Source organism: Alligator mississippiensis, chromosome 4 (genome assembly GCF_030867095.1).
Source record: "Alligator mississippiensis isolate rAllMis1 chromosome 4, rAllMis1, whole genome shotgun sequence".
NCBI lineage: Eukaryota > Metazoa > Chordata > Crocodylia > Alligatoridae > Alligator > Alligator mississippiensis.
In genome coordinates, this window is record NC_081827.1 from 111,988,594 (window position 1) to 112,015,584 (window position 26,991).

A 26,991-nucleotide genomic window follows, 5' to 3' on the forward strand; every position below is an offset into this window, starting at 1 on the left:
AACAGCTATAGGGCAACATTGTGAGTGGCCCTGAGGCCAACAGATTAACATAAGACTAGATATAAAAAACACATGCATCAGGTAACCAGCAGGAAGGAGGGAACAGAATGGTCATTTCTGTTCCACACCCGGACCCCAGACTCCTGGTGTGAGGGAGGATTGGATCCTGATCAAAGGACCTTCCCCGGTAATCCCTCTGACAGCGTCAATCATCAGGGATGCCTGAGTTCCCTGGAATCACTTGGCACGCACCTGGCATTGAGGGACTATCGATAAGTTGCCAACCCATGTCTGTCTATTTGTTGTTTTGAACAGCCCAGTGTGGCTAATACTCTCACAGTGCCCAGTTGGCCTGTGACAGATTGATCTATCTGTTGTTATTATCTGTTGTTATTATTTACTATTAGCTCTTTTATACTGCCTTATCTGCTTATCGCATTTATCCTTTTGTTAACTGTTATGTGTGTGTAAGCTATAATAAATTTGCCTTTAATCCACTCCCAACTTTGCCTCCTCGATCTGAAACTGAATCAAACAGCCCAGCTGGCCTGTGATAAAATTGATATACTCACAGTGCCCAGCTGGCCTGTGACAGACTGGATATTAGGAAAAACATGCTCACTAGGACTCAGTGGCGATGCATAGGTGGTGTACACACACCCTCTGAGAGTGCTGGTGTACCCCCTCACAGCCAGCATCCCCTGAAGGTGGGCAGGGGGGCAGGCAGGAGCACTGGTGCCCCCACCGAGAGTGCCGGCTGGAGAGTGGGGGTGCCAGGAGAAGTGCCACTGGGACTTCTGGGCATGAACCTAGCCCTTCTGGGCATGCTGCTGGCACTTCCAGGCAGCGTTCCTTCTTAGAGCCAGCTTAGAGGGAACACTGCTTCTGGGTCGGTGTGACTGGCCATGGGGGGACCCCTCCCGTAGTCACTGACTGGCCGCTGGGGGGGCAAGTGCCCCCCCGACTCAGGAGGCACCAGTTGCCCATGCTAGGATGGGGTGAAGCACTGGAACAGGTTACTTAAAGAGGTTGTGAAAGCTCCATCCTTGGAGGTGTAGCCCAGATGCACACAAGTGTATGCTCCCCCCTTCAAATAGAAGAGGTAGGTAGCTAGGTAGAAGTGCTGTGAGAGGGAACTGTAAAATACTGGCCAGTTCCCTCTATTCCCTATAGAGTCAGGCCAGGACCAGGAATAGCTTAACTGTATACAAATTTATTAATGTTTACAGGGAGCCTTACAAGAGTGCTATTAATATGCAACTGATACAGATTTCATAGATTTCTAGGGTTGGAAGGGACCTATTAGATCATTGAGTCCGACCCCCTGCTCTGGACAGGAAAGAGTACTGGGGTCAAGTAACCACAGCCAGGTGCTTGTCTAATCTCTTTTTGAACACCTCCAAGGTAGGGGAAAGCACCACCTTCCTTAGAAGCCCCTTCCATATTTTGGCAACCCTCACCATACAGAATTTCTTCCTGATGTCTAATCTAAATCTACTCTTTCAGTTTATGGCCGTTGTTCTAGTAGCCCCAAGGGGTGCCCTGGTAAACAGAGTCTCCCCTATTCCCTGCTGACCCCCCCCCCGATGAATTTGTAGATAGCCATGAGATCACCTCTCAGCCTTCTCTTACAGAGGCTGAAGTGATTTAGGTCCCTTAATTTGTCTTCACAGGATCTTACCGGCAGGCCCTCGATCATATAAGTAGCCCTTCTCTGAAACCTTTCCAAGTTATCCACATCCCTCTTGAAGTGCGGCACCCAAAACTGGATGCAGTACTCCAGCTGCAGCCTCACCAATGCCACATAAAGGGGAAGTATCACCTTCCTAGACCTGCCTGTGATGCACCTATTTACAGACTTATAAAAAAGTATTGGTAAATAGGTGCAACAATAGGTAAGTATAGCTAGACAGATAAACACAGGTATCAACAGATAAATTCAGGCAAGAACAATAACATCAATTAGATACAAATAAACCTCAGCTTGCTGACATAACCCAGGCCACATTGAAGGATAACAATATAAGTATCTATCTATTTACAAAATGAGAGGCACAAGTCTTTCCACCACTCCAGGTACCCACGTGGCTGAGACTATTAGGTGTTCCCCTAGGGTGCCAAACCCTGGCACCCTCCTAGTGGGAGGAGGGTCCCAGTACCCCCTCGGCCCCAGATGGGCCCCATCTGGTCCCTAATCCCTCAGGATCCCCTTTCAGGGCTTCCTCTCCTGGGGGGACATGTTCCCTCGGTACTCATGGATCCGGGGAGCAGGCTGGGAAGGCTCCTAGAGCTGTGGCTGCCTTGTTAAGGCCGCCCAGGGCCCTGTCTTCTGTCCTCCTTTGGGGCTCAGGCCACCTCGTGTGCAACCTGACACCCAGGCCTTGCCTTCGGCCTTCCATTGGGGCTTTGGCCACCTTGTGCAGGTCCCAAAACCTGGACTGCTGATCCTCAGTCGCACCCCCACTGATGCCTTCTGGGTGCCCAGCCTCATGCTGGGGAGAGATTGCAAACCTGAGTCACCCGGAACCATACTTAGGGTTTGGGACGCTGTGCACTGCTGCATGTACCAAGTCCTCCGCCACATGCCGAGGGTAGCAGACCCGAGTTGCCACATGCGGCTCCCAGAGTCTGGTGGCCTCATGCACTGCTATGTGCAGAGAGTATCCCAGGACCCGAGCTGCCTCCTCCAACGGCATCTTTAGGAGCCTGGGGCTATCACCCACTGGGGCAGCTTTTCTCAGCTCCACTCTTCTTGAGTCCCTGGCTGTGCCTGCCACACATGCAGCTCCTTTTATTCACTCTGGAGGCTCTGCCTCCGAACGCTGGCCCGACCTGCAGAAAGCAGGCTTCAGTCAGGTCCAGGAGGCTCTTTGCACCCCCTCTGTGTGAGGGGAGGGGCCGGCCCCGCCCAGCCCTTACCTGATTGGTGGATGGGCTCCACCAATCGAAAAGAAGATTTTCCAAGTCTGTTGGAGCCCTGCTGCATTGGTAAATCTGCCATAGAGGTTTTTCAGACCCTGCTAGACAAAGCCCTGGCTGGGATGATGTAGTCGGGGCTGGTCCTGCCTTGAGCAGGGTGTTGGACTAGATGTGACTTCCCAAGGTCCCAGCCAACCCTGACTTTCTATGATCCTGTGTGCCACTACTGCCAACAGATGCAGACAATGGCCAGTTGTACACTTGTTTCCATAGCAAAAAAAAAAAAGGAGTGCTTGAAGGAGATTTGGGAGGGTGGCTTTATACACAGGTGTTTGGAGATCGCTCCAAGCATCAGGGACAGTGCAGCGAATGCAATGAGTTTGAGCTGGTCAAACCTCCTGGCTGTTAGACACTCAAGGGCATCATAAACACAAACAGAAACAGAAAGGCTTCACCCTTCTTTATTCCTCAAGGGAGAAAACAGCTTAAAAAGGGCAAAGCCTCAAAAATCCCTGTCCCCATCTCCCCCTCTTCCCTTTTTTGCCCCCTGTCCCACTCTGCTTTGGCCCTGGGGCATCCCTCCCTCCGCCTCTTTCCTCCCCCCCCCACCCCCGGGGGTTTGCTTCCTTATTTCCAGGGACCCCGGTGTACTCCGACTGAAAAAAAAAATTCCCAATTTTTGGTTAAAAAAGTGTAGCCCCAAATCCACATTTTTCTGAGATTTAAATGAAACATCACTATATAGACGTATTAGTGGTGTTTCATTTAAATCACAGAAAAATGTGGATTTGGGGTTCTTTTTTTGAACCGAAAATTGGGGATTTTTTTTCAGTCAGAGAAAACCAGGATTCCTGGTTATTTCTTCTAGCTTCATTTTTCTGAAGGAGGCGGCTCGCCCCGCGGAGAAGAATCAGGCTCAGGTCTCTGACGCATGCGCACGGACGGGGAAGAACGCAAGCTACAGTGAAGCTAGAAACCGCCCCCACTCCCCTCAGCGAGGAGGGACCTACTTACGCATGCGCCATGGCGTCTCCCCAGCCGCTCACTCCCCGAGCCCCGCCCTCTCCTGATGTCACGGAAGCTTCGATGTGCGCAGGCGCAGCCTGACGCGGAAACTGAGCGAACGGGGGTCTAGCTGCGCATGAGTAACGCTTGCTTTTTCCCCGCCTCCTCCCCCGTGTGGGTGGGAGCCAATGCTTGGAACGCTGAATGAAAACCGGAAGCGGAAACGCTCTGTGCAACGGCTCTTCCCTTTAGTTAGGCAGCTTTCCTTCCCCCCTCCCTCCCTCCCTCGCCGCTGGTTGCTGAGACCGGTGCGCGGGCCCGCGACGTCAGTTTCTAGCTGCCCTTACCGTCGTCCGCTCCTCCTCCTCCCGGAGCCCCCGGCAACGAGGGGGCCTGTCCTGAGCCGCGCTCGCCCTCCCTTCCCTCCCCGCCCGCCCGCTGCGTGCGGCTGCTGGGCCCCTCGCTGCGCCCGCCCCGCCCGCCGCCGCCGCGATGTCGGACAAGGAGTTCATGTGGGCCCTCAAGAACGGGGACTTGGACGAGGTGAAGGACTACGTGGCCAAGGTGAGGGGGCCGAAGGGGAGGGTACTGTTCCGCGCCGGGGGTGCTGCTCAGCTTTGCGCGGCCTTGCCGGGTCTTAACTGTGAGATTATCGTATGGGAAGCTCGAAATTTACCGTATTTGCTGAAAAACAATCCTACACTGAAAAAATATGCCAATAAACATGCAAGTAAGTATGCAAGTCAGCTTATTTACTTTGTTTCCCTCACTGTAAGACTGCAGCGAGGGAGACGGGTTGTCCAAGGGGAAGCATTTCTTTATTTCGAGGCAAGCAGTCATAAGAAAGTCTGGCAGCAGACTCAGAAGTCAGTTAAGGCTTCACGGTAATGACTTGGGTTTTGCCTATGTTGCATCAGTTGGCTGCCTTGAAAATTATCATACATTTTGAATGCTTTTACTGTTATTGATTATATGATAATTGTGCACCTGGCAACACTGGTTCTGCCTTTGTGGGAGAGCAGCACCTACTAGCCCACCTGGGCTGGCAGCTGGCTTCTGTCTGCCTGCTCCTTGCAGGGCATGTTTGGGGGAAACTTTTCATGGTACTTTCTTTTCTTTTCCCTTCATCCTACTTGGGCTTATGACTATTTTATTTATTTTTGGTGTGGGAAAGGCAGCCACGTTGGAGGCATTTTGCTTGTCCTTAGTTCCTTCTTTAGGTAGTTGAGGCTGGAGGCCAACCCTTCCTTGGCCTTTTTTTGTTGCCAGTGCTATTGTAGGTCTGCAGCTGAGAGCAGGATACCTGCAAATGCTATTGGGGGGGGGGGTCTGACATGTGACTTCTTGAGGGGGGATTGGCAGTGTTTTATAAAAGCAGGATGTTGTCTGCTGTGGTTCCCCTGCTTTGTGTGGCAGGTCAGGGTCCTCGGAAGCAGAAAATGAGGGTTGGAAGGGACCTCAGGAGAGCACGTTCTAGTCCACCCCCCTGCTCAAAGCAGGAGCATCCCCCCCCAACTATCTTATCCCAGCCAAGACTTTGGAATCTTAAAAACCTGCAAGGATGGAGATTTCATAACTTCTTTGGGTAGCCTGTTTCAGTGCTTTATCACCCTCATTGTGAGGTTTTTTGTTTTTGTTTTTGTTAGGCCTATGTTGCACTAGGGCTGACAGTAGTTTTACATGGAGCTTAGATTATGGTGCATATTGGATGGTTTGGATAGGGATGATTCTGCTTCAAGCAGGGGGTTGGACTAGACTAGTTCTCAACCTTCCTTGTACCAGGACCCATTTGTAAATATTAATTTTCAGTCCCAACTTAGTGCCCCCAGTGTGTGAAAAAGACCCCTTCTGGGTGTGGGAGCTGTGGGAGGCCCCAAGCACCCCTTGAAGGCTGGGACTCTGCCAGCCTGCAAGGGAAAAGCCACAGTTTCCCTCATTGTTCTCCTTTTAAAGTAGAATCCATTTTTAAAGCTTGTTCACAACCCTTTCATATATTCTTGGGACCCACTTCTGGATTGTGACCCACAAGTTGAGATGCTGGACTAGATGACCTCTGGAGGTCCCTTCCAGCCCTGCTTCTTTGTGACCCATGACTTTCCTGCTAATAGGTATGCCTATCAAATTAGTGTAAGGAATTACTGTCCCCTCCATTCTCCTACTATGCCAGTGATTCTCAGCCAGGTGACTTGAGATCCATTCAGGAGTGCCATGTGTTGCCCCACAGTATTGTTAGCTATCATGTTGGGTATGCAGCCATGATTCACAAGGCAAAACTAAAGTTTTCATATAGGAATCGATAGTCTTTAAAAATGTTCTTACTAGTTTTGGTCTTTCTGAGTTCTTTGCAACGGAGGAATTGCTTCAGTATTTTTTTTCCTGAAGTCAAAAAAACCAAAACTAGGTATTAGTATTTTTGAAGGGGTGTCTTGAGTCCAGAAAGGTTGGGAACCACCATGCTATGCATTTAATTATTGCTGATTCTGTTTATCAGACATAACTTCAGCTTCCCATTGGGTTTTTTGTTGCTAGCCCCACTTACTCAGTTGCTAGCCTCACCTGGAGTATTGTGTCCAGTTTTGGGTCACTAACATAAGGAGGGATGTGGACAGATTGTTCCTCTGCACTAGACTTTTTTCCAAAAATGATCAGGGGCCTGAGAGAGAGAACTTTCGAGAAGACTGGGGAGAAGGCAGGGGTTGATAACAGTACCTGAAAGATGGTATGGAAATGGGCTGTCCTCTATGGCAGAAGTTCCCAAACTTCTTATTGCATACTCCCTTCCAGACTTGTCAGCTGTCCATGTACCCTTACCAGCATATGTTTTAACCCTTGAATGCCAATTATTATAATAATGAAAAATTCAATCTGCCTTTACGTAACTTCTCCTGCATACCCCCAGAGATGTCTTGCGTACCACCAGGTATATGCTAGGGTTACTACATGTCTGGATTTTCCCAGACATGTCCTCTTTTTGGGTCCTCTCATCTCTGTCCAGCTGGTTTTTTTTGTTTGTTTGTTTTGTTTTTTAATATCAGCAAATGCCTGGGATTTTGCTGTGTCTATGCTTTCCTGGTACTTTCCAGCTTGCCTGAGCAAGGAGCTGCTTGGGGTTCCTTCCAACTTCCTTCTAGTCCATTTAACAAAATTATTTGTGATTTAAATAATGCAATGATGGGGAAGAAAAAGGAGGTGAAAGAAACTTTTGTAGTCACTGTCAGGCTTTCTGATGATGTAAGGAAATAGTGCAGAGATTCAGACTTTTTTTTCCTATGTTTAGTATTAATAACAGTTTGAAGGCTATCTTATCTCTGAAGGTTAAAAACATGGGTTTTTTTTAAATTCCATGTTTGGATTTTATACAATCAGTATTATCCAAGCTGCAAATATATATGTACTTTGACGTTGTTCTGCCTGCTAATTCTGTTTTCCTAGTTTAAAAATACCAAATTAGTTTGTGTGTGGTTTGTTTGTTTTGTTTTTAGATATAGGTACTTGCATAGACCTCTATCATTGTAGCGAACACTTAGCTGATTTTGAGTTTGAGAGACTTCCCACCTCCACAATACTGGAATTAGGGTATGGAGATAATGGGACTAACTGATGTGTGCTTTTGTGGTAGAGTCCCAAGGGTGGAGGCTTTCTGAGTCCTAGACCTGTGCCTTTTGATGAGACTTCCTGGTCTGTAAGGATATAGGTTGAGAGTTGTATCTGATGCATCAGAAAGAATCACCAACGTATTTGTATCATTTAGCTTTAATTAATCTTGAATGAAAAGATTGCCCTTGATGATATTTGGAAAGAATTACAAAAATGTAACACCAACAATTCCATGAGACATATTTTTTCCAGAACATTTCTAGTTATGAAAGGAAAATGGAGAACTTTCACCAAACCTCCCATGGCTTTTCAAGCTTGTCAGACTAGTTCAGGCAGAATAAGCAGTACATTCTGAGAATGAGGAGCCTTTGGAGAATGACCTGCTTCCCCCCAATAGAGAGACCTCCAGTTTGAATGCCTTTTCTGTCTTCACATACTGCTGTATAGTACAGGGAAGCTATTCAGTGTTTAATGGGCTAAAACCTAACACAACATCTGATGAAGTGAGCTCAGATGTGAATCTACCCTGCTCTATGGACTTAAATATCAAATGGCAATCAATAGAGGACCAATGTGCATTTGTGATAGCATAGCAATATTTGTGATTGAGAACCTGAATTGTGCACCAACTTCAATTTCAGGAAAGGTTTTAAGAAGTCCTTTCTGGGTTATAGTCTATGAAGAGATGATTGACATACCTAATCATGGCAAGATACCTATCCAAAAGAGACCGTTTCAATTTCAGTCGGGCATTAATTAGGCTGTACCAACTTTTAGCTCCTGCATGTCAAGTAGGAATTGGTACTCTATTTAGACATCAAGACTGCAGTGTTTCTACCCAAGAGTGATATATCAATCATTGATCAAAAGGGGAAAGAACATAATCCTCTTGCATCTATAAGATGATATGGATAGAATCTGTCAGCTAGCTCACATCCATACCTGTTTCTCAACCAGGGCAATGAAATGTAATTGACGACTTGAAAGGGATGGAGGTTTATATTGGTGTTTTCATACTGAACGTACTGCAGTTCCTGTCAACTTGCTAACATATCTGAAGACTGCATATAGAGAAGATGGAACCCTGAAAAATTCCATGTGAGAACATCCTTGGGAAGGATTGTCTATCTGTCATAGTTTCTGAGAGTCCAGGGCAAAAAAGAATTGTTATTTGAGCAGTACTTTTTACAGACTGTAATTGTTCCCATGTCTTGTGATTCCTTAGACTTCACATTTTGATGCAATATTATCACGGACACCTGATCTTCATTATGACAAAATGTGTATTAATATAACCAGTGCCACCTTTGTGCCACTTTCAAATTAATATCTTCAGTATCTAAAGGTAAAGTCAGTCTTGAAGCATTCTTCTTCATAACAGCCAAGAGTTGGTGACCAGATTCCCCCTATCAAGAGACTTCCTTGAATAGTAGCCAAATATATGATTAATTTGTGGCAGCCACCTACCTTGTCCTATTAAAACAGACATGTTAACCTCTAGCAACTGGCTTTACTGTTCCTTCTGGTTATTACTGGACATGTAGAATGTGGGTAATGGGAGCACTTTGTCAACATTCTTCACATTTCCAATAGTTCAGACATTAGCATCCTTCTCCCTTTGTTTCTGTCTCTCTTGTTTTGTCCTTGTTTTTTAACTTTAATATAAAATGATTGAAGATTGACTTCCAATTTATGTGAATTAGTGCATCCATCTGCAGTTGTTGGAATATAAATATCATACTACTTCAGGTGAAACCGGGGTTCAGTTGAACTGATGTGAGCAGTTAAATGTATTGGCTTGTTGTCTTTATGCACAGTTTATTCTCTTTATGCACAGAAGGGCAGATTTAAAGTTGAATGGGGAACCAAAATTTTGGCATTCATCTTAGTATCTGATCTTAAATAGGGGTGCACTGATAAAGATTTTCTTGGCTGATACCGATAGCCAATTATTAACCAGCCATGTTGGCTGATACAGATCTGATAATCAGTTTATAGGAATGCAGCCCAGCAGCTTGCAGAGCACCATTGTGGGTGGAGGGGGAAGGGATGTGGGAAAGGGAAGAGATGGGAGGGGCAGATTGAGGCCCCCATGGTGAGGGAGAGAGTGGGGCTGAGGTAGGGACAGGTGCTGCTCTGCCAGGGTGGTGAATCCAACTGCAAGGCAGGGTACAGCACAAGGTGGAGCTGCAGGTAGCTCATCCAGGGAGCACGGGGGAAGGGGGAGGCCACAGGGCGGCTCCCTGCTGCTGTGCACACTGCCAGGGGAGGCATGGGGGTGCATGTGCTCCCCTGGATATGTGCGTGGGGTAAGGATGAGCTGCCCACTGCAGGCTCGGGACAAGGGGCTGTGCTAGCCTCCCCCATACTCAGCAGTGCACATGCACACAACATTTTATTGGTGACATTATTGGCTACATCGGTCAAAAAAAAAAACCAATAGCCGATTAATGTTAATTTTCCCTTTTATCAGTGCTGATTCGATATGTGATGGATATATCAGTGCATCTCAACTTTTTTTAAATATATAATTTTTTAAAACTTTTTTTCTTGTATAAAGTTTAATATCCATTCTAGTTCAGATAAGTTCAATTCAGGTGAGTACTACCACCAGAGATTTCTGCTGTAATTCTCTGAAAATAATCTTGATAACTTGATCACATGAGCAGTTCATGACTACTGCTTTTTCTAATTCTTCACCTGTATAAACTGTTGTTTGCTTCCCTGAATACAGACTAGTAGGGAACTGGTGAAATCTCTCTGCTTGGTCTCTGGCTACACTTTGGCCATCAGATGGAATAATTGCATATGATAGCTAATAAACCTAATAGGTCAAAATGCAAATGAAAGTAACATCTTGAGATTTGGCCATTACATGTTTAGCCCTAACACTGTTTGATTCTTACAACTTAGGTTTACTGTTTGATTATGAAGTACATTTGGGAAAGTGACTTGTGACAAGATTCCCAGTCTTGATTTGCTTGGTCCTTACTGAAGGACTGGCAATGCTTGACCATACTTGTGAACTCTCATAAACTCTGTCTCTTATATCCGAGCACGTGAATATTTGGAAGTGTGTTCCTTAATGTCATAGTTAATTCTGCTGCAGCTTGTAATAGTGTTAAATAAAGCTTGTCCTTCCTTGTCTAAGTTGGGGTAGCTTAACTGACCCTTGAATATGGGCTGTAATATCCTTCTTGGCTTCTTATGGGCTCAGATCAAGTTTAGTTATGTTTAACTTCCCTTTGTAGCTAGCAAACTCCTTCGCTAACAATAAAATAATTTTGCAGCAGAATTTATTGGAAAAGTCTGTATATAAAATCAAGTGATTAGCATTAAATAAGTGAGTGAATGGGGTGAAAATTGTACTTTGTTTTCAGTTTTTGTGACTGATTATCAGAACATGCATCATCAAATCCTTTTGGATATTAAGCTGTGATTGAACTCAAACAGACTTTTCTTACTGAAGCTTTGCGCTCTAGAGAGAGAGATTTTTATAAACATGTTTTAAGCTACTGCAGTAAAACCGGACACTGAAACATTTAATTGTTCAGAGAAGGGCTGTTCAACTTAGCTAGGGGCCATGCCAGTGAGGACTACATGCCACTTAGTGCACACGAAAGAGAGGGGGAGCCTATGTGGGTGGGTGGCTTCCGCCTTACTTCCTCCGCCGTGGACTTCCCCGCTGCACCACATCAGAGGCTCCCTTGGCTCTGCAAGGTGTGCCATACTACTCCCTGGGTGGGGGGGAAAAACATTAAAGCCAAAGAAGCGAGGCAGAACCCAGTTTTTTACATTATTTTTTTGGATACTGCTGATGTGCTGCTCAGTTTTCTGACCTTATAAATAGTACAGCATTCACTTGCAGCCTGAGGAATACATTTCCTTATGAATAGCTTCTTAATTTCTCGCTTTCCTTGTTGATGATAATAGTACTGAAAAAAAGCTGATTCACAACTGGATTATACCTTCTGATGCTAACACAAGGAAATACCTACAGCACAAGACTTTCAGATCAGTGGGTAACATCTTGACAAATGTGGAAGATTTATGGATATATGTATGTGTAGTATTTAAGTAGAAGTCATTTCACTTGTGGATCACACTAACTTGGTGTTTTAGGCTTAGCAAGCCATAATATCAGTGGAGAAAGCTGATCCAACTCAGGTATTTTTCCTGGGTGGGGGGTTGGGCTGGTGGTCAAGTAATGGGTAAACAGGGCCGGATTAATGCATAAACTTGGGTTGTAGCCGTGTTGGTCTAAGGACATAGGCAGACAAGGTTCCTTGGGTGAATTTGATATCTTTTATTAGACCAACCCAAATGGTTGGAGAATAGTTATTAAGCAAGCTTTCGGATTCAGAAACCCTTCATCAGGCTAAAGAAGCTTCAGTAGTTGGTGTGTGCTCTTCCTGGATGGAATAAAAAGTAAACAAGCCAGGGGCTAGGCTGGGGAGTCAGTTGTCAGGCAGATTATAATGTATCAAAAATCCAATGTCTATGTTCAGTCCCTGATCTCTAGTATCCAGCAGGTTGATGAAATGGAGCTCATAGGCTCGTCTCTGGGAAGTGTTGTGTAAGTTTCTCTCCAATCTCTCAGTCCTAATCCCCAAGGGAGAGTGGCCCTCCTGTGAGAAATGTGCCCCCACCTGTAATTGAGTGTTTCTGTCTCTGATGGATTTCCGGTGTGCATTCATTCTGGTGCGCAGTTGTTGTTTGGTCTCTCCTACATATCTTCCATCAGGGCATTTGATGCATTGGATGAGGTATATTACATTTCTGGAGGTGCAGCTGTAAGATCCAGGGATGCTGGTGGCTCTGTTATGGAGTGTAGTAATAGTAGGGGTGGTGGAGATGTTGGCAGGATTTGCATTTCTTGTCCTGGCATGGTCTGGATCCTTCTGGTAAGTTCTGGGCTTGAGGAAGTTTGCTTCTGGCGATGAGGTTGGCGAGGTTCGGTGCTTGTTTGACGGCTAGGATGGGCGGCTCTGCGAAGATCTAGGCACATGCCTAGGGCTCTGAGCTGTGGGGAGGAAGGGGAGGGATGGTTCTTCCCTCTGCGGCAGCGGTGCGAATGACCCCATCTGCCTCCCCTTCCCTTCCTTTCTGCCTGTCTTGCTGCTGCAGTGGCTCTGAGCCCCTCTCCCTATGGGTGGCAGTGCCAGGGGGCTAGGTCTCGGCTGGCCCTGGGGCCCATGAATTTGTTTGCCTAGGGCTCACTAAAGGGTTAATCTGGCCCTGTGGGTTAATATGTATTTTTAGTAGTGAAGGGCACTGCACTTCTAAAGGGACCTGGGGAATACAGTAAGCTGAATATGAAGCAACAGCATGCCCTTGTTGCGAAGAAGGCTAACAGCATACTGGGCTGTATTGGTACAAGCTTTGCCAGCACATTGATGGAAGTGATTCTTCTGCTGTATTTGGCACTGGTGAAGCCACATCTGGAGTACTGTGTCCAGTAGAAGACTGAGGGGGATTTAATAGCAGCCTTCAACTACTTGAAGGGTGGCTCCAAAGAGGATAGGGCTAGACTGTTCTCAGTGGTGGCAAATGACAGAACAAGGAGCAACAGTCTCAAGTTGCAGCAAGGGAAGTTTAGGTTAGATATTAGGAAGAAATTTCTCACCGGGGGGTAGTAAAGCACTGGAACAGACTGCCCAGAGGTGATGGAATCTCCATCCTTGGAAGTATTTAAGACCCAGGTAGATAAAGCCTTGGCTAGGATGACCTAGTTGGGGGTAGTCCTGCTTTGAGCAGGGGGTTGGACTAGATGACTTCCTGAGGTCCCTTTCAACCCTAATTTTCTATGATATTAAGATGTTGCTCAGCTGTTTTAATGTTGCTCAGATTTTCTACTAACTTAAAATGAGTTTGAAAATAAATAATTGTTTATCTAGGCATCTTTAGTGTGCAGGTTGTAATACTTTATAGTGAAGACATGAGCTTACTATCTGCTTTGATTTCATGAATCCAACCTCTGTTTTTAAATAGGCAATGTTTTCTGAAGCATCCTTAGAACTCAAAAAGAGAGCAGTTTGAGAACAGTGAAAATCGAAATCCTGTCCTCAAGCCCTGTATTCTTCCATAGAGGATTAACTAATTTCTGATGCCTTTTTGATGTCATCTGAGAATATCGTTACAGAAGGAAACCATAGTTGGAGAAGATAACATGACTAAGGGTGTCAGTATTCGTCTTATGATCTGAACTGATATTGGGGTCACCTAATGTTAGTCACTGAACGGTAGCTCAGGTAGGAACTTGTATGACTTATGTATTACTGGCCTACTTAGCAATTAGCACTTGGATCAGTTATCTGAAGGTACAATTATCCACTTCATGTTATCAGTTGCCTTGGCCATTTGGTCCCTTGTAATACAAAATACTTTGCAGTAACAAATTTGACTGCATTGAGAATATGTTTAAACAGAAAAATGTATGTGTGTTGAAGGTTTTTATTACCAGGAACTCATGCGATATTACACCTTGGTTTAGCTTCACAAAACTTTTGACAAATAAATAGTTTAAACTTTCTCTAGAAGACTGCTTTTTGATGTTAGAAGATTGAGAGCAGATGGATAACAATGATTGTGAGGGAGATACTGGACTGAGGTGCTGTCTGTTTCCTGCCTGCAGTAAGGTGGCTGCCCTTTTTGTTTGGAGGAGATTTATTTAGCAATCATTTGGTACCCATGTGGGATGGGCTATCTTTTCCCACTTCCCTGGAGAGAGAAACAGTAAAAATCAGCAACACTGCTTGGATTTTGGTCAGACTTTTTGCTGACTGTCTGTCCAGCCACCTGAATATGGCATCATCAGATGGGCCAGTACTCTGTGCCTAAGAACATGGGAGTTGTAATGTTCAGTGAAAATTAAGCTTGCAGCTGAGATGGCTTCTATGTCATCAGATTAAGAAAAGCACATGGCTTTTATTTTGCTACAGAGTTGAAAGTGCAGAGGATCTAAGTGGCTACACTTAAGCAATAATTATTACAATTATCTTTGGGGGGGAGGGGTTTATCTGTGTCTGGTATTGAAAACTAAGGGCCACTCTATACATTATAGTTATAATTAACTGAGACCAGCTACACATGCAAAGTACCTATCACACAATGAAAAGCTCCAACCCGCTATGAAGTTAGACCTTGAAAATGTGTGTACTAACTTTATAGCTGCATGCTATCCAGCTTTAGTTTGCACGTGTAGCAAGGAATTCATTGATATACTGTGTGATATTAATCTACTGGTAATCTGGCATTGGAGGGTACATTGTGGTATCTCCAGTGTAAACTTTCCTGGAAAAGGAGTGAAGAGGAAACTCCTGCCCCAGCATAGTTCTGAGCCTCAGGCTCTTTTCTCCTTACACAGCACTACCAGCAGGAGTACTGTGCAGTTTGAATCCTGTGCTTCCTTTTACCACAAACGATAGTTTGGTGGCATTAAGATATTGTCTCCTACAATTATGATAAAAAAAAAGGCTACAAGATGTACTGGGTAAGAGCTTAAGTAAGGTTCTCTGAGAGGTTGGTTTGTGTGTGTGTGTGTGTTTTAGGTTATTCCTCTACACCCCTGCTCTAAACCTACTTCAGATCCAAGGATGGCTGATGGGTCTGATCTCGTCCATTGGTCTGGGAATTTGGGGGTATTGCCTACTGTCAGATTCCAAGGCATGGGGCCCCATTGGGGGTATTTTGGCAGTGGGGCAGGGAAGCAACAGCTGTATTAACTGCTCCCCACTACTCTCTGATACTGCTCACCAGCACCCAGAGCTTGGATCCAGCTTATAAGGAGCCCTGTGGTCCAGATGTGGCTTGAGGAGGTGGGGGGATGAGGGTCAGATCAATTTGATACCCCCTGCTCCACAGAGAAGCTGGGGCATTGGTCCAAGGATTACCAGTCTGTTGCTGCTCTTGCATAGTTTTCTTCACCTGGCATGTAACTTTCTGGCGCATAAAAGCCAGGCAGAACAGGGGCTCAAAGGAAGTTGTTTTTTTGCTGAATTTGTAGCTGACAGTTCAGAAGAGCCCACCCCAAATGAAGTCATTGATTGGTTGTCAGATATCTTGTATAATTTTCCCAAAGTATTAAACTATTCCTTTTTCATCTTCCATCTTTTTGTTTTAATTCTATCAGTGTTTTGTTCCTCAGTTCCCTGATCCTTCTCTTCATTCTGAAGGACTAAATTTTTGTCTCGCCACCATTACCAATAGATAGTTGCTTTTCCTTCATCCTTTTCTCTTATATGCAGGAGCAGAAAAAGTAGTTCTTTAGAAACATTAGCGTAAGTACTAACCTGGAGTTTTGCCTTAGTCCTGCTGGCCCACAGAAGTAGTATTATGTGCAGAAGATTTATGATGGTGAGCTCCCTTTGAGAACACAGGCTCTCATCTGTTGTATACGTTCTACTTGAATGTAATGTATAATAAAACTCTGTGATGACGCTGCACTAGAAATACTAAATGGAGGTGTGATCTTGCATGGGGACTCTGTTAAGGGGGAGAAGTAAAAATGAGATGCCTGCAGTATCAGACTAAGATCCCAGTTGTGTATATTAGCTATTCTTACAAATTGAGTGTGTGTTTTTTTTGTTTTTTTTTTTTCTGAGCTTTGAATTGGAACCATTTTGGTTTGTTTGCCTGTTACTGTGTAACTTACTGCCTTTTGCCAATATATCCCACAGTAAAACTCTCAGAGCCTTATGGTCCAGTGGCTGTTCAGTGTACTGTTACATGGGATTAGTATTCAAATAATGTGTTATGTCTACAAGACAGAGTATTTAGTACCGATAGAGGTTGAGAATATTCTGCATTACCTTCTGGATTAGTTTTGCTTATGTAGTTTAATTTGTCATTGTTGTAAACAGTTATGTAATCTGTTAATTATACATACCTAACCAATGTTTTTTCTATGCTATCCAATAGTGTTCACTTTGGGCCTGTATTTAGTGCTGTACTTTATCTAACACCCAGTAAAGTTATGTTATTTAGTAGATTTTTAAGGTGTAGACTCTACCAAAATATTTTGAAGACAATAATTGGTGATTCCCCGCTCTTCTGAATTCAGCATCAGTGTTTTCTTTCCATTATGCATATACTAAGGTGTGAAATATTATACTTTGTTTTTGAGGTCAGGAGTGTAGGACAAGTTTCTGGAAGCTTACATTTGAAAACAAGGTTCAGTTCATCCTTGTTCTTTAAAAATACTCACTCATGTAGCAGAGGTTTGTTTGTCTTTAAAAATGCTGATACAACAGCTGAAACACAGATGGCTCAGTAGTTCAGTTTATTTAGCAGTTTTTTTTAAATCAGTCTTTGGATTGAGACAAAAGGACTTTAGATTGCATTTCATTATAGTGGGTGGGTTGGGTACTTGTTTATCATTGTGATTAAACCTACAAAGTGGACTCGCATAAGTACCTTTTTGTTGTCTTAAATTCACAGAACTGCAATAAATCTTGCTGGGTTTTTGGTTGTAGCCATGTTGGTCTAAAGACACAGGCAGGCAAGGTTCTTTGAGTAGACATGATGGTCTAATAAAAGATATCACATCTACTCAAAGAACCTTGCCTGCCAGTGTAATAAATCTTAGCATTTGTGTTGTACTTTGAAAGCCCTTGTAATGCTTGGTGGCATGGGCAAGTGATTTATTTAACTTGCCTTAAGTTTCCTTAGGCAGTGAGTCCTGGAACTAGAATTGGAATGTGAGGCTGGTGCAAGAAAACAGGCACATATTTAATGTAACTGAGCATTGCATGACAGTAAAAATCCTGGTCTATGAGTACTTACCCTGTTTTGACTACCAAAAGTGCTGTATTGTTATTGCTGAATTGCTTTCACACAGTGTTCCTTAATGTATTCTAGGCGTTTCTGGCTTCTGCTCTTTTGCTCAGTTTTCTGGATGGCTCTGTCTTCCCTGACTTCATTATGGAAAGTAATAGGGCAATAAAGTTCTGGATCTAGTCAGATTAGAATGTCGCTCACTGCTGGTGTTTATATGAACCCTTCTCCTGCCAAAAGTGCATTTCTGGGCCCTGCATCTTTGATGTCTTTCCCTTGACAGTCTGCTCAACTTTTCTAAGCTTGCCTTCAGAAGTCCTGTTCCTTAAGGTAGAAGTAATTTGTCCTTTTTTTCCCCTGCTCCAAGATGTAGGAGAAAAGAAGCCAGAGAGCCAGTCCTAGGTATTCCATGAGGTGTACAGGGAGGAAAGACAAAATAGCTTAGTGGAAGACAAAGCAAACTCTCAGTGTTCCTCAAACTTTCAAGATGGAACAGAAAACAAAATGGTGTTGGCAAGAATCAGGTTATTATTTACTCCCTTGCCACTACCCTCCCTCCCTTCAAATACACAGCAATTAGGAAAGGAATGAAAACTGACTTTCTTTTAGCAGTCACTTTGTTTTTTTCAGTGATTCTATAAGTAGTGCATTGGTGTCTTCTGCAGCTTTAGGAGAGAGGCCTGCATTAGTCTTGTTTAATCTAAACCTTCAAAACAGTTGATGTGTAACTATTAACGTAGAACTGTTTTTAAATGGAAGATTTCGATTCTGCACAGGGTTATGGCAGTTGCCATGGAAAACTTCCTACTCAGTTCTAGAATAACGAAGATGTGTCTTAACTCTGACTTAATCCACAATAATCAATATGATATGTAATTGAAGAAATCTGGCTTACTGTTCCAAATGGTGAGAAATGATGCGTAAGTAATAGAACACTAGATCTTTAACTTCTTCAAAGACAGCATATCCTACTTTGGAATACAGTAGCTATTCAGATTGATCTAGTGTGCTTTTAACTGAGGAGAGACCCCTGCCCTAATGCTGTGCAGGCTGTTCAGGGGCAGATGATGGTCTGGGACCATGGATGTTCTCCTAGCAAGTGCCCATGAGGTGGTTTGACACTTGATCCTTGTGAATAGCAGAACATCAAAAGGTCAGCAGCAGCTGATTTACCTGAATACTTTGAAAACTATATATATATATATATATTTTTTGTTGTTGTTGTTGTTGTTGTTGTTTTTATTTTATTTTTTTTAATGGAAATACAGCTTTAGAATGTGAGTGGAATGAAACCATTATGAGTTTTACAAGATTACTGCTCCTTCCCCCACTCACCCCACTCACATTCTGAAGGGACAGTTACTAATATGTCCCTAGGCTTTTGCCTGTTAGTACAAAATTGCATCAATTAGTGGTGATGCAACCTAAACAATTTTCATTTTTCTTAGTCTTTTTTTATTGCTAATCGAAATGAAAGCAAGGCTGTGAAAATAAGCATTTTTATCTGTGGTGAGCATGAAAGGGTGTGAATTCATACTCAGTTGTACACTGCTGTGGCACTAGTATTTCAGCTGTTTTCCTATTCATATCAAGGTAACCTCATTGTTTTGTGGAGGAAGTAGCGGATGAGGCGTTCTTCAAACAGCTAGTGGAAAATTCACTCATTACAGGCCAGGGTTCTCATGGGGCATGTCAGTCACCCTAACATCTGCTGGGAGGTCAATACAGCAGTGCGCAGGCAATCTAGAAAGTTTGGACAGTGTTGAGGACAACTTTGTCATGCAAATGCTGGAGTGGCCAGTGAGACATCATGCTCTTCTTGACCTGCTGTTCACAAATGGAGAAGAATTGGTGAGGAATGTGCAGCAGACACCACAAAATGATTGAGTTCAGGATCCTGAGGAAAGGAAGGCTGGAGAGTAAGGACCCTGGACTTCAGAAAAGCAGGCTTTCACTCACAGGGAACTCATGGGCAGGATCCTCTGGGAAACCAGTTTGAGGGGGAGAGGAGTCCAGGCGAGCTGGCTGTACTTTAAAGAAGCCTTACTGAGTGCAGGAACAAACCATCCCGATATGCAGGACAATTAGCAAGTATGGCAGAAGACCAGCTTGGCTTAGCAGGGAACTCCTCAGTAATTGAAATCACAAAAGTGAAGTTTACAAGAGGTGGACAAACTTGGACAAACAACTGGGAGGAGTATAAGAATGCTTGGGCATGCAGGGATGCAGTCAGAAAGACCAAAGGACAATTAGAGTTGCAGCTAGCAAAGGTAACAAGAAGGGTTTCTACAAGTATGTCAGCAACAAGAGGAAGATCAAAGAAAGTGTGGGTCCCTTGCTGAATGGAGGAGACAACCTAGTGACAGAGGATGCAGAAAAGGTTGAAGTACTCAGTGCCTTTTTTGCCTCAGTCTTCACCTCCTCCTCAAACTGTGCTAGCAGGTGCAGTAGACTGGGAGCTGACCTTACCTGTGAAGAGCCACCAGTGTTGAAAGAACAGGTTAGGGACAATTTAGTAAAGCTGGATATTATACCAATCCATAAGGCAGGATGGAATGCACCCGAGGGTGCTGAAGGAGTTGGCTGATGCGATTGCAGAACCACTAGCTATTATCTTTGAAAACTTATGGCTATCAGGAGAGGTCCTGCATGATAGGAAAAGGGCAAACATAGTGCTCATATTTAAGAAAGTGGGGGGGGGGGGGAAGAGGATCGAGGGACCTACAGACCAGTCAGGCTCACCTTGGTCCCCAGAAATATCGTAGAGCACATCCTCAAGGAATCCATTTCTAAGCACTTGGAGGAGAAGGTGGTGATTAGGAACAATCAGCATGGATTCCCCAAGGGCAAATTATGCCTGACCAACCTGATTGATTTCTGTGATGAGAGACTGCTTCTGTGGGTATGGGGAGACCAGTAGATGCAATATACTTTGGCTTTTGATACAGTCTCCAACAACATTCTTGCAGGCAAGCTAAGGAAGAATGGGCTGGATGAATGGACTATGAGGTGGATAGAAAACTGGCTGGAGCATTGGGCTCTGAGGGTAGTAATCAATGGCTCAATGTCTAGTTGGCAGCTGGTATCAAGTGGAGTGCCCCAGGGGTTGGTGCCTGGGGCCTGTTTTGTTCCATATCTTCATCAGTGACCTGGAAGACTTCATAGATTTCATAGACATTGGAGTTGGAAGGGACCTTGGAAGATCATCGAGTCCAGCCCCCTGCCCAAGGGGCAGGAAGTCAGCTGGGGTCACAGAATCCCAGCAAGATAAGCATCCAAATTTCTCTTGAAGGCATTCAATGTAGGTGCATGAACCACCTCCAGTGGCAGGCTGTTCCATACCTTGGGGGCTCGGACAGTGAAGAAATTCTTTCTTATGTCCAGCCTGAAACGGTCTTGCTGGAGTTTATAACCATTTGACCTTGTCATCCCTTGGGGTGCTCTGGTGAACAATCGTTCCCCTAGATCCTGATGAACACCCCTTATAAACTTACAGGTGGCCATCAAATCACCCCTGAGCCTGTGCTTTTCCGAGCTAAAGAGTCCCATAGCTCTCAGCCTGTCGTCGTAAGGTCTGTTTTCCTGACCTCTGATCATGTGTGTGGCTCTTCTCTGGACTCTCTCAAGCTTCTCCACATCCCTTTTGAATTGAGGAGCCCAAAACTGGATGCAGTACTCTAGCCACAGCTTCACCAAGGCCGAGTACAACGGAAGAATGATGTCCTGGGATTTGCTTGAGAAGCATCTATGGATGCAAGCCAGCATTTTGCTTGCTTTACTGGCCACAGCATCACATTGAAGGCTCATGTTCATCTTGTGGTTAATCATGACCCCCAAGTCCCTTTCATCTGTAGGCTCGGCAGTGCTACGCTGGCTAGCACTATAAGGACGCTGCAGGTTTTTCCTCCCAAGGTGAAGAACCTTGCATTTTTCGGTGTTGAATACCATCAGGTTCTCATCTGCCCATTTCTTGACCCTGTTCAGGTCAGTCTGGATTGCCCTCTTGTCCTCAGGTGTGGATGCTTTATCCCAGAGTTTGGTATTATCGGCAAACTTGGCCAGTCCGCTTCTGACTCCAATGTCAACGTCATTAATGAAGACGTTGAACAGTATAGGTCCAAGGACAGAGCCTTGGGGGACCCCACTGGTCACAGGACACCATGATGATTGATTTCCGTCAACCACCACCCTCTGGGTCTGACCACGGAGCCAATTCCCCAGCCAGTGGATCGTGGTGGACCCGAGGTCGTAGTTGGCCAGTTTTGCCAAGATGTGATCATGGGATACCTGACTGAAGGCTTTTTTGAAGCCAAGATATATGATGTCAATCTCCTCTCCCTTGTCCAGGTGATGGGTCACCTGGTCGTAAAAGGAGATGAGATTGGTCTAGCAAGACCTACCCGCAACAAACCCATGCTGGCTATCTCTCAGGATGTCGCTGTCCGCCAGTCTGTTGAGAGTGGCCTCTCTTTAATAATCTTTTCTAAGACCTTCCCTGGGATAGAGGTCAGGCTGATGGGCCTGTAGTTTGCCGGATCCACTCTCCTCCCTTTCTTGAACATAGGCACCACATTGGCCTTCTTCCAATCTTCAGGCACTTCACAGAATGCCAGGAGTTCTCAAAGATCCATGCCAGGGCCTGGGCTATGATGCTAGCTAGCTCCTTGAGTACCCTGGGGTGTAAATTGTCAGGGCCAGCTGACTTGAAGGTGTCCAATCTCTCAAGGTGTTCCTTCACGAGGTCAGCATTGATGGAGGGCAGGGAATCTCTCACCCAGGCCTCCCTCATGCAGGCCCCCCTGTCCCATAGTGGGCAGGGGCGTCGCGTGGGACTGATGAAAGACCGACGCAAAGTACCCATTTAATAGGTTGCTTTTTTCCTGGGCGTTTGGTTGTCAGTTGTCCCATCTGGTTTAGCAGGGGTCCAGTGTTGCCCTTGCTTTTCCTCTGGCTCCCCACATATCTCTTTATTGTCCTTGATACTTGTAGCTAGTTGGAGTTCCATCACAACCTTGGCTTTCCTGGTTCACTCCCTGCAGGACTGGACCAGCGGAGAATATTCCTGCTTGGAGGTGGATCCTGTCCTCCATCCTTTGTAGGCCTTTCTTTTTAACTGCAGGAAGTCCGCTAGTTCCCTGGAGAGCCAAGGGGACTGCTGTGCCCTTTTGCTGCCTTTCCTCTGAGACGGAATAGCATTAGCTTGTGCATCGAGGATCATTCCCTTGAGGAGCAACCAGTGTTCCTGAGCTCCCTTCCCCTTGGCGTCGTGGCTCCTTAGGGCCTCACCAACAAGCCTCCTGAGCTTGTCAAAGTCGAGCTTTCCTGCAGTCAAGGACTTCTGTATTGTTTACGGCAGATGGTGAAGGTGATCAGCTCGTGGTCACTGTCACCCAGCTTCCCTTCAATCATTAGGTTGCTGATTAGGTCATCCCTGGTTGCCAGTACCAGGTCGAGCAGTGCTTTACCTCTCGTTGGTCTGTAGACCTCTTGTGTCAGGTAGAGGCCATCCACGCAGGAGAGGAAGCTTTGCGACCACTCGGATTTAGCAAAGCACTCTTTCCGCGAGCTGTCTGGGTAGTTGAAGTCTCCCATGACACAACAATGGACCTGGCGCCATGTGGCCTCAGTCAATTCCCTGGTGAACTCCTAGTCAAGCTCTTGACTTTGGGTGGGAGGTCTGTAGTAGACTCCCACCATTGTCCCCCCCTGTGCCATGTTCCCCACGGATTTTAACCCAGAGGGTCTCCAGCCATCCACCCTGGTCGCCAGTGTCGGCTTGCAGGGATGCATGGCTCTCCTTGACAGAGAGCTATGCCCCCGCTCCTTTTGTCTACTTGATCTCTCCTGTACAGGGTATAGATGTTTATACCTGTGGTCCAGTCATTGGTAGAGTCCCACCAGGTCTCTGTTATCCCTATGACATCATAATTTTTTGCATTAAGCAGGAGGAAAGTTTCTCCTGTTTATTCCCCAAGCTCCTGGCATTTGTGTACAGGCAGGCAAGTGTCCCCTTGGGGGCCCTTGCCTTGCCTACCAGTTGTTCCAGGGCTGGGGCATGGGTGGGCTCCCTTAAATGCCTTGGCCTGCTGGTTTTGCAAGGGTTGCTCAGTGGGCCAGTAGTAGCGGTAGTCCCCCTGTCCCCTGGTGGGCTTAGTTTTAAGGCCTGGTGGAGCAGGTCAGCCAGTCTAGCTGAGAAGAGCCTCCTCCTCCCCAGCGGGGAGAGGTGGAGGCCATCCCTTCCCAGCAGCTCACTGCCTTTCTAACCAAAGAGCAGACTGTGGTCATGGAAGCCAAAGCCTTCCCAATGACACCAGCACCGCAGTCTTTGGTTCACTACCTGGATCCTCCTCTCCCTCCTCAGCCTGTAGCCGGCATAGAGTGAGTGCACCCTGTGCCATCTAGTTGGCAGTTTAGCCGCAGGAGGTCTGCTAGTTCCCTGGAGAGCCAAGGGGGAGAGCTCCAACTAGATGGTATAGAGTGCACCCTCAGCAAGTTTATGGTTGACACCAAGATGGGGGGAGTAGTAGATACGCAGGGTGTGGGGAGGGGAGGGCTAGGATTCAGAGAGACTTAGACAAATTGGAGGATTGGGCCAAAAGAAATCTCATGAAGTTCAATAAGGACAAGTGCAAAGTCCTGCACTTACGATGGAAGAATCCCATGTACCAGTACAGGCTGGGGGCTGACTGGCTAGGCAACAGGTCTGCAGAAAAGGACCTGGGGGTTATAGTGAACAGTAAGATGAGTATGAGCCAACAGTGTGCCCTTGTTGCCAAGAAGGCTAACGGCATACTTGGTAGGCGTGTTGCCAACAGATCAAGAGAAGTGACTATTTCCCTTTGTTCAGCACTAGTGAGGTCACATCTGGAGTACTGTGTTCAGTATTTGGCCCCTCACTACAGAAAGGATGTTGACAAATTGCAGAAAGTCTAGCAGAGGGCAACAAAAAATGGTTCAGGGAGTAGGGCACATGATTTCTGAGGTGAGGGAACTGGGCTTATTTAGTTTAGAGAAGAGAAGACTGAGAGGGGATTCAATAGCAGCCTTCAACTACCTGAAGAGGGGTTCTGAAGAGGATGGAGCTGGACTGCTCTCATTGGTGACAAATGGCAGAACAAGGAGCAATGGTCTCAAGTTGCAACAAGGGAAGTCTGGGTTAGATATTAGGAAGAATTTTCTCACTAGGAGGGTAGTAAAGCACTGGAACAAGTTACCCAGAGAGGTGGTGGAATCTCCATCCTTGGAGACCTCAAGATTTTTAATATGTAAATGATATTTCAGAGTTATATCTAGTATATTTGGATGTGCATAAGTCGCTCAGCAAAATAGTACTGCATCATTAATTATATTTAGCTGAGCCATCTTCAGTTCTCTTCCCTTCCTGGTTCATGGTAGGTCTAAAAGGCATGAAGGCAGAATAACTGATCCAGCACAGGATGGATGGGGTGGGGGTCATCAATGCCAGTGAAGGAATCAGTAATTTAGGCAACCTTTTCTTCCAATAATAGAAGTTTAGCTACTGGAACTATGCACTGAATACTCTATTTTCCATACTGATATCTCATTTATGTGATATCTAAAGAGAATACAGAGAATGGGATTTCAAGAATTTTCGTTGGTTCTAAGTGTTTATAGGTGTCAGAGGAACTAAGCATTCCATCAGAAAGATGGCAGGAGGTATATTCTAGGTTAGGGGTGGGGGTGGCAACCTGTGACCTGCAGGCCAGATCCAGCCTACAAAGAAGCCTAATCAGGCATGGGGATTTGGTGTCAGGGAGCTATATTGTGCTGCCTTTTCCCCTTCTGGGGAGCCTGCTGCTCTGTCAAGCTTTTGCTTCCCTCCCTGCAGAGGGGTTGGGTTAGTCGAGTGCAAGCAGCTGGTGGGTGCAGGGGAGGACAGAGACTTCCAGCCCCCAGCCACAGCCTGGATACACACTCAGGCCCTTGCTGGCAAAAGGCTGCTGATTCGTGTCCTAGAGACAAGTGTATAATTTGCAAGCATTTATCAGCAGTTTTTGTTCTGCTTCGTTCTTCATCTAAGATTTGAGTTCTCAAGAGTTTTCAGGTACCAGTTTTAAATTCAGGAGTCTGAAATTGGTCCTGTTTTCCTTACTACACAGATACAATAGGAAGAAAGAAAAGAAAGATTGGGATTTCTCATGGAACTTGATCACAGTGAAATTTATCTTTAGATTTTTTTTTTCCTGAAACAAGTTTTGCCACCATTGGAAAAGAAGTTTAGTAACATATATTTTTCGCTCCCCTCTTTCCTTTCCTGAGTGTGTTAGTAAAATCATGCTGTTTGTAAAGTAGCAGCGTTTTCCACTAGTGTGCTGGAGATTGGGAATTTACAGACCCTATGTTGCTGGGGAACTTCTGCAGGCTTCAGTGGGTAGGTCTTTGGCACTATATTTGTGATGTGGCACTTTGCCTGCATGGTGGCTGGGCAGCCAGGAGTAAAGGAAGCAGCCTGGGCTCAGAGGTAAGCTTCACAGAAGTGGCTCTCTGCTGCCCACCCATTGCTAACCAGTGGTCTTAGTCGGGTCCTTCCTGTTGCAAGAGCTGAGGGATAAAAACACACTAAACAAACAAACAAAATCTTATAAATGGTTATTAATAAGAAGTTGAAGAGGTAGTGTTTGGCACAATACTAATGCTGGATTATTGTTAGAATTTGAAGATGCACTTCTAAAACTAGAAGTACAGACTTTAGTTGTTCCTGATGGGGTTGGATATTGGTGTTATAGTTCAGGCAAAATTGCAGGTTCAGAAAGGAAAAAAGAAAAAGGGGGAGGAACCCCCCCCGCCCCCCCCAATTCTAAGTCTCTTTAGTAGCACAGGAGTGAAATGCTAGGGGACACGGCTGAAAGGAGGAGATACTATGTTAATACTATTTAATAGTCTAGCAGGAAAGTAATGAACTTTTAAATTTCTGACATCACTAAGTATGCTCATTGTGCCTTTTTGATGGGCTGTTGTCATAGTGCAGGGTAGGGACAAAGCCAATAACATCTCATTCATATTTTATAATTTGAGCTGCAAAATAATCTGAGAACTATATTTAAATTAAAGTTGTTATCCTAATATCCTATTCTGTGAGGTTTTCAGTCATAACAAGTGAAAAATTGATGTTTTCTGGAATTTGTCCATTTTAACTGTTTGGCAAGAGGCAAGGGATTCTTTTAGTGGACCAACTATGTTTGGAAAGTTAGACAACATTTTGAATACAAAACATGCTTGTAAGGCCTGAGCATCTTCTGTAACTGTGTGGAGGTCCTACTGGGTGCATGCTACAGGAATATTCTGATTTTTATACTGCATAAAACAAAAACTAGTTTTAAATATTTATGTAGACAATTATGGCACATTTTTCTAACATGTAATGTCTTTAACTGTAGCACATTGTTAAAGTTCCATACAGGATTCTATTTGTAATGAAGGACTGACTTTATATCTACATTTTTCTTTAGTGTTTTATACATATGTTTCAAAGCATGTTTAACAGTCTTATCTTATGTGGGAAAAGACAGAGACACTTGCTTTTTGGGAACAGCTTTATTAGAAATAGATCAGTGGCTCTTCTTCTCGTGCAGTTTGATTTATGGTCTTATATTGCCGATCACGTGCCTAAAGACTTCTCACTTAAACTTTCTTTTGGAAAAACTAGGGGGGAAACTAGTGCATATGGAAAGTTCT

General features: G+C 45.0%; 1 protein-coding gene across 2 annotated transcripts in view; it reads left to right on the forward strand.

Annotated features, from left to right (window-relative positions):
• Positions 1 to 4,131: 4,131 nt before the first annotated feature.
• Positions 4,132 to 26,991, forward strand: part of MTPN (myotrophin) — a 55,599-nt gene continuing 32,739 nt past the window's right edge. Inside the window, exon 1 of one of the 2 annotated variants that reach the window (XM_019489544.2) lies at positions 4,132 to 4,488. In XM_019489544.2, the coding sequence (XP_019345089.1) occupies positions 4,417 to 4,488 (72 nt within the window). In that variant the 5' untranslated portion in view covers positions 4,132 to 4,416. The remainder of the gene's footprint in view (positions 4,489 to 26,991) is intronic. The other variant, XM_006268335.4, reaches the window with a different exon arrangement.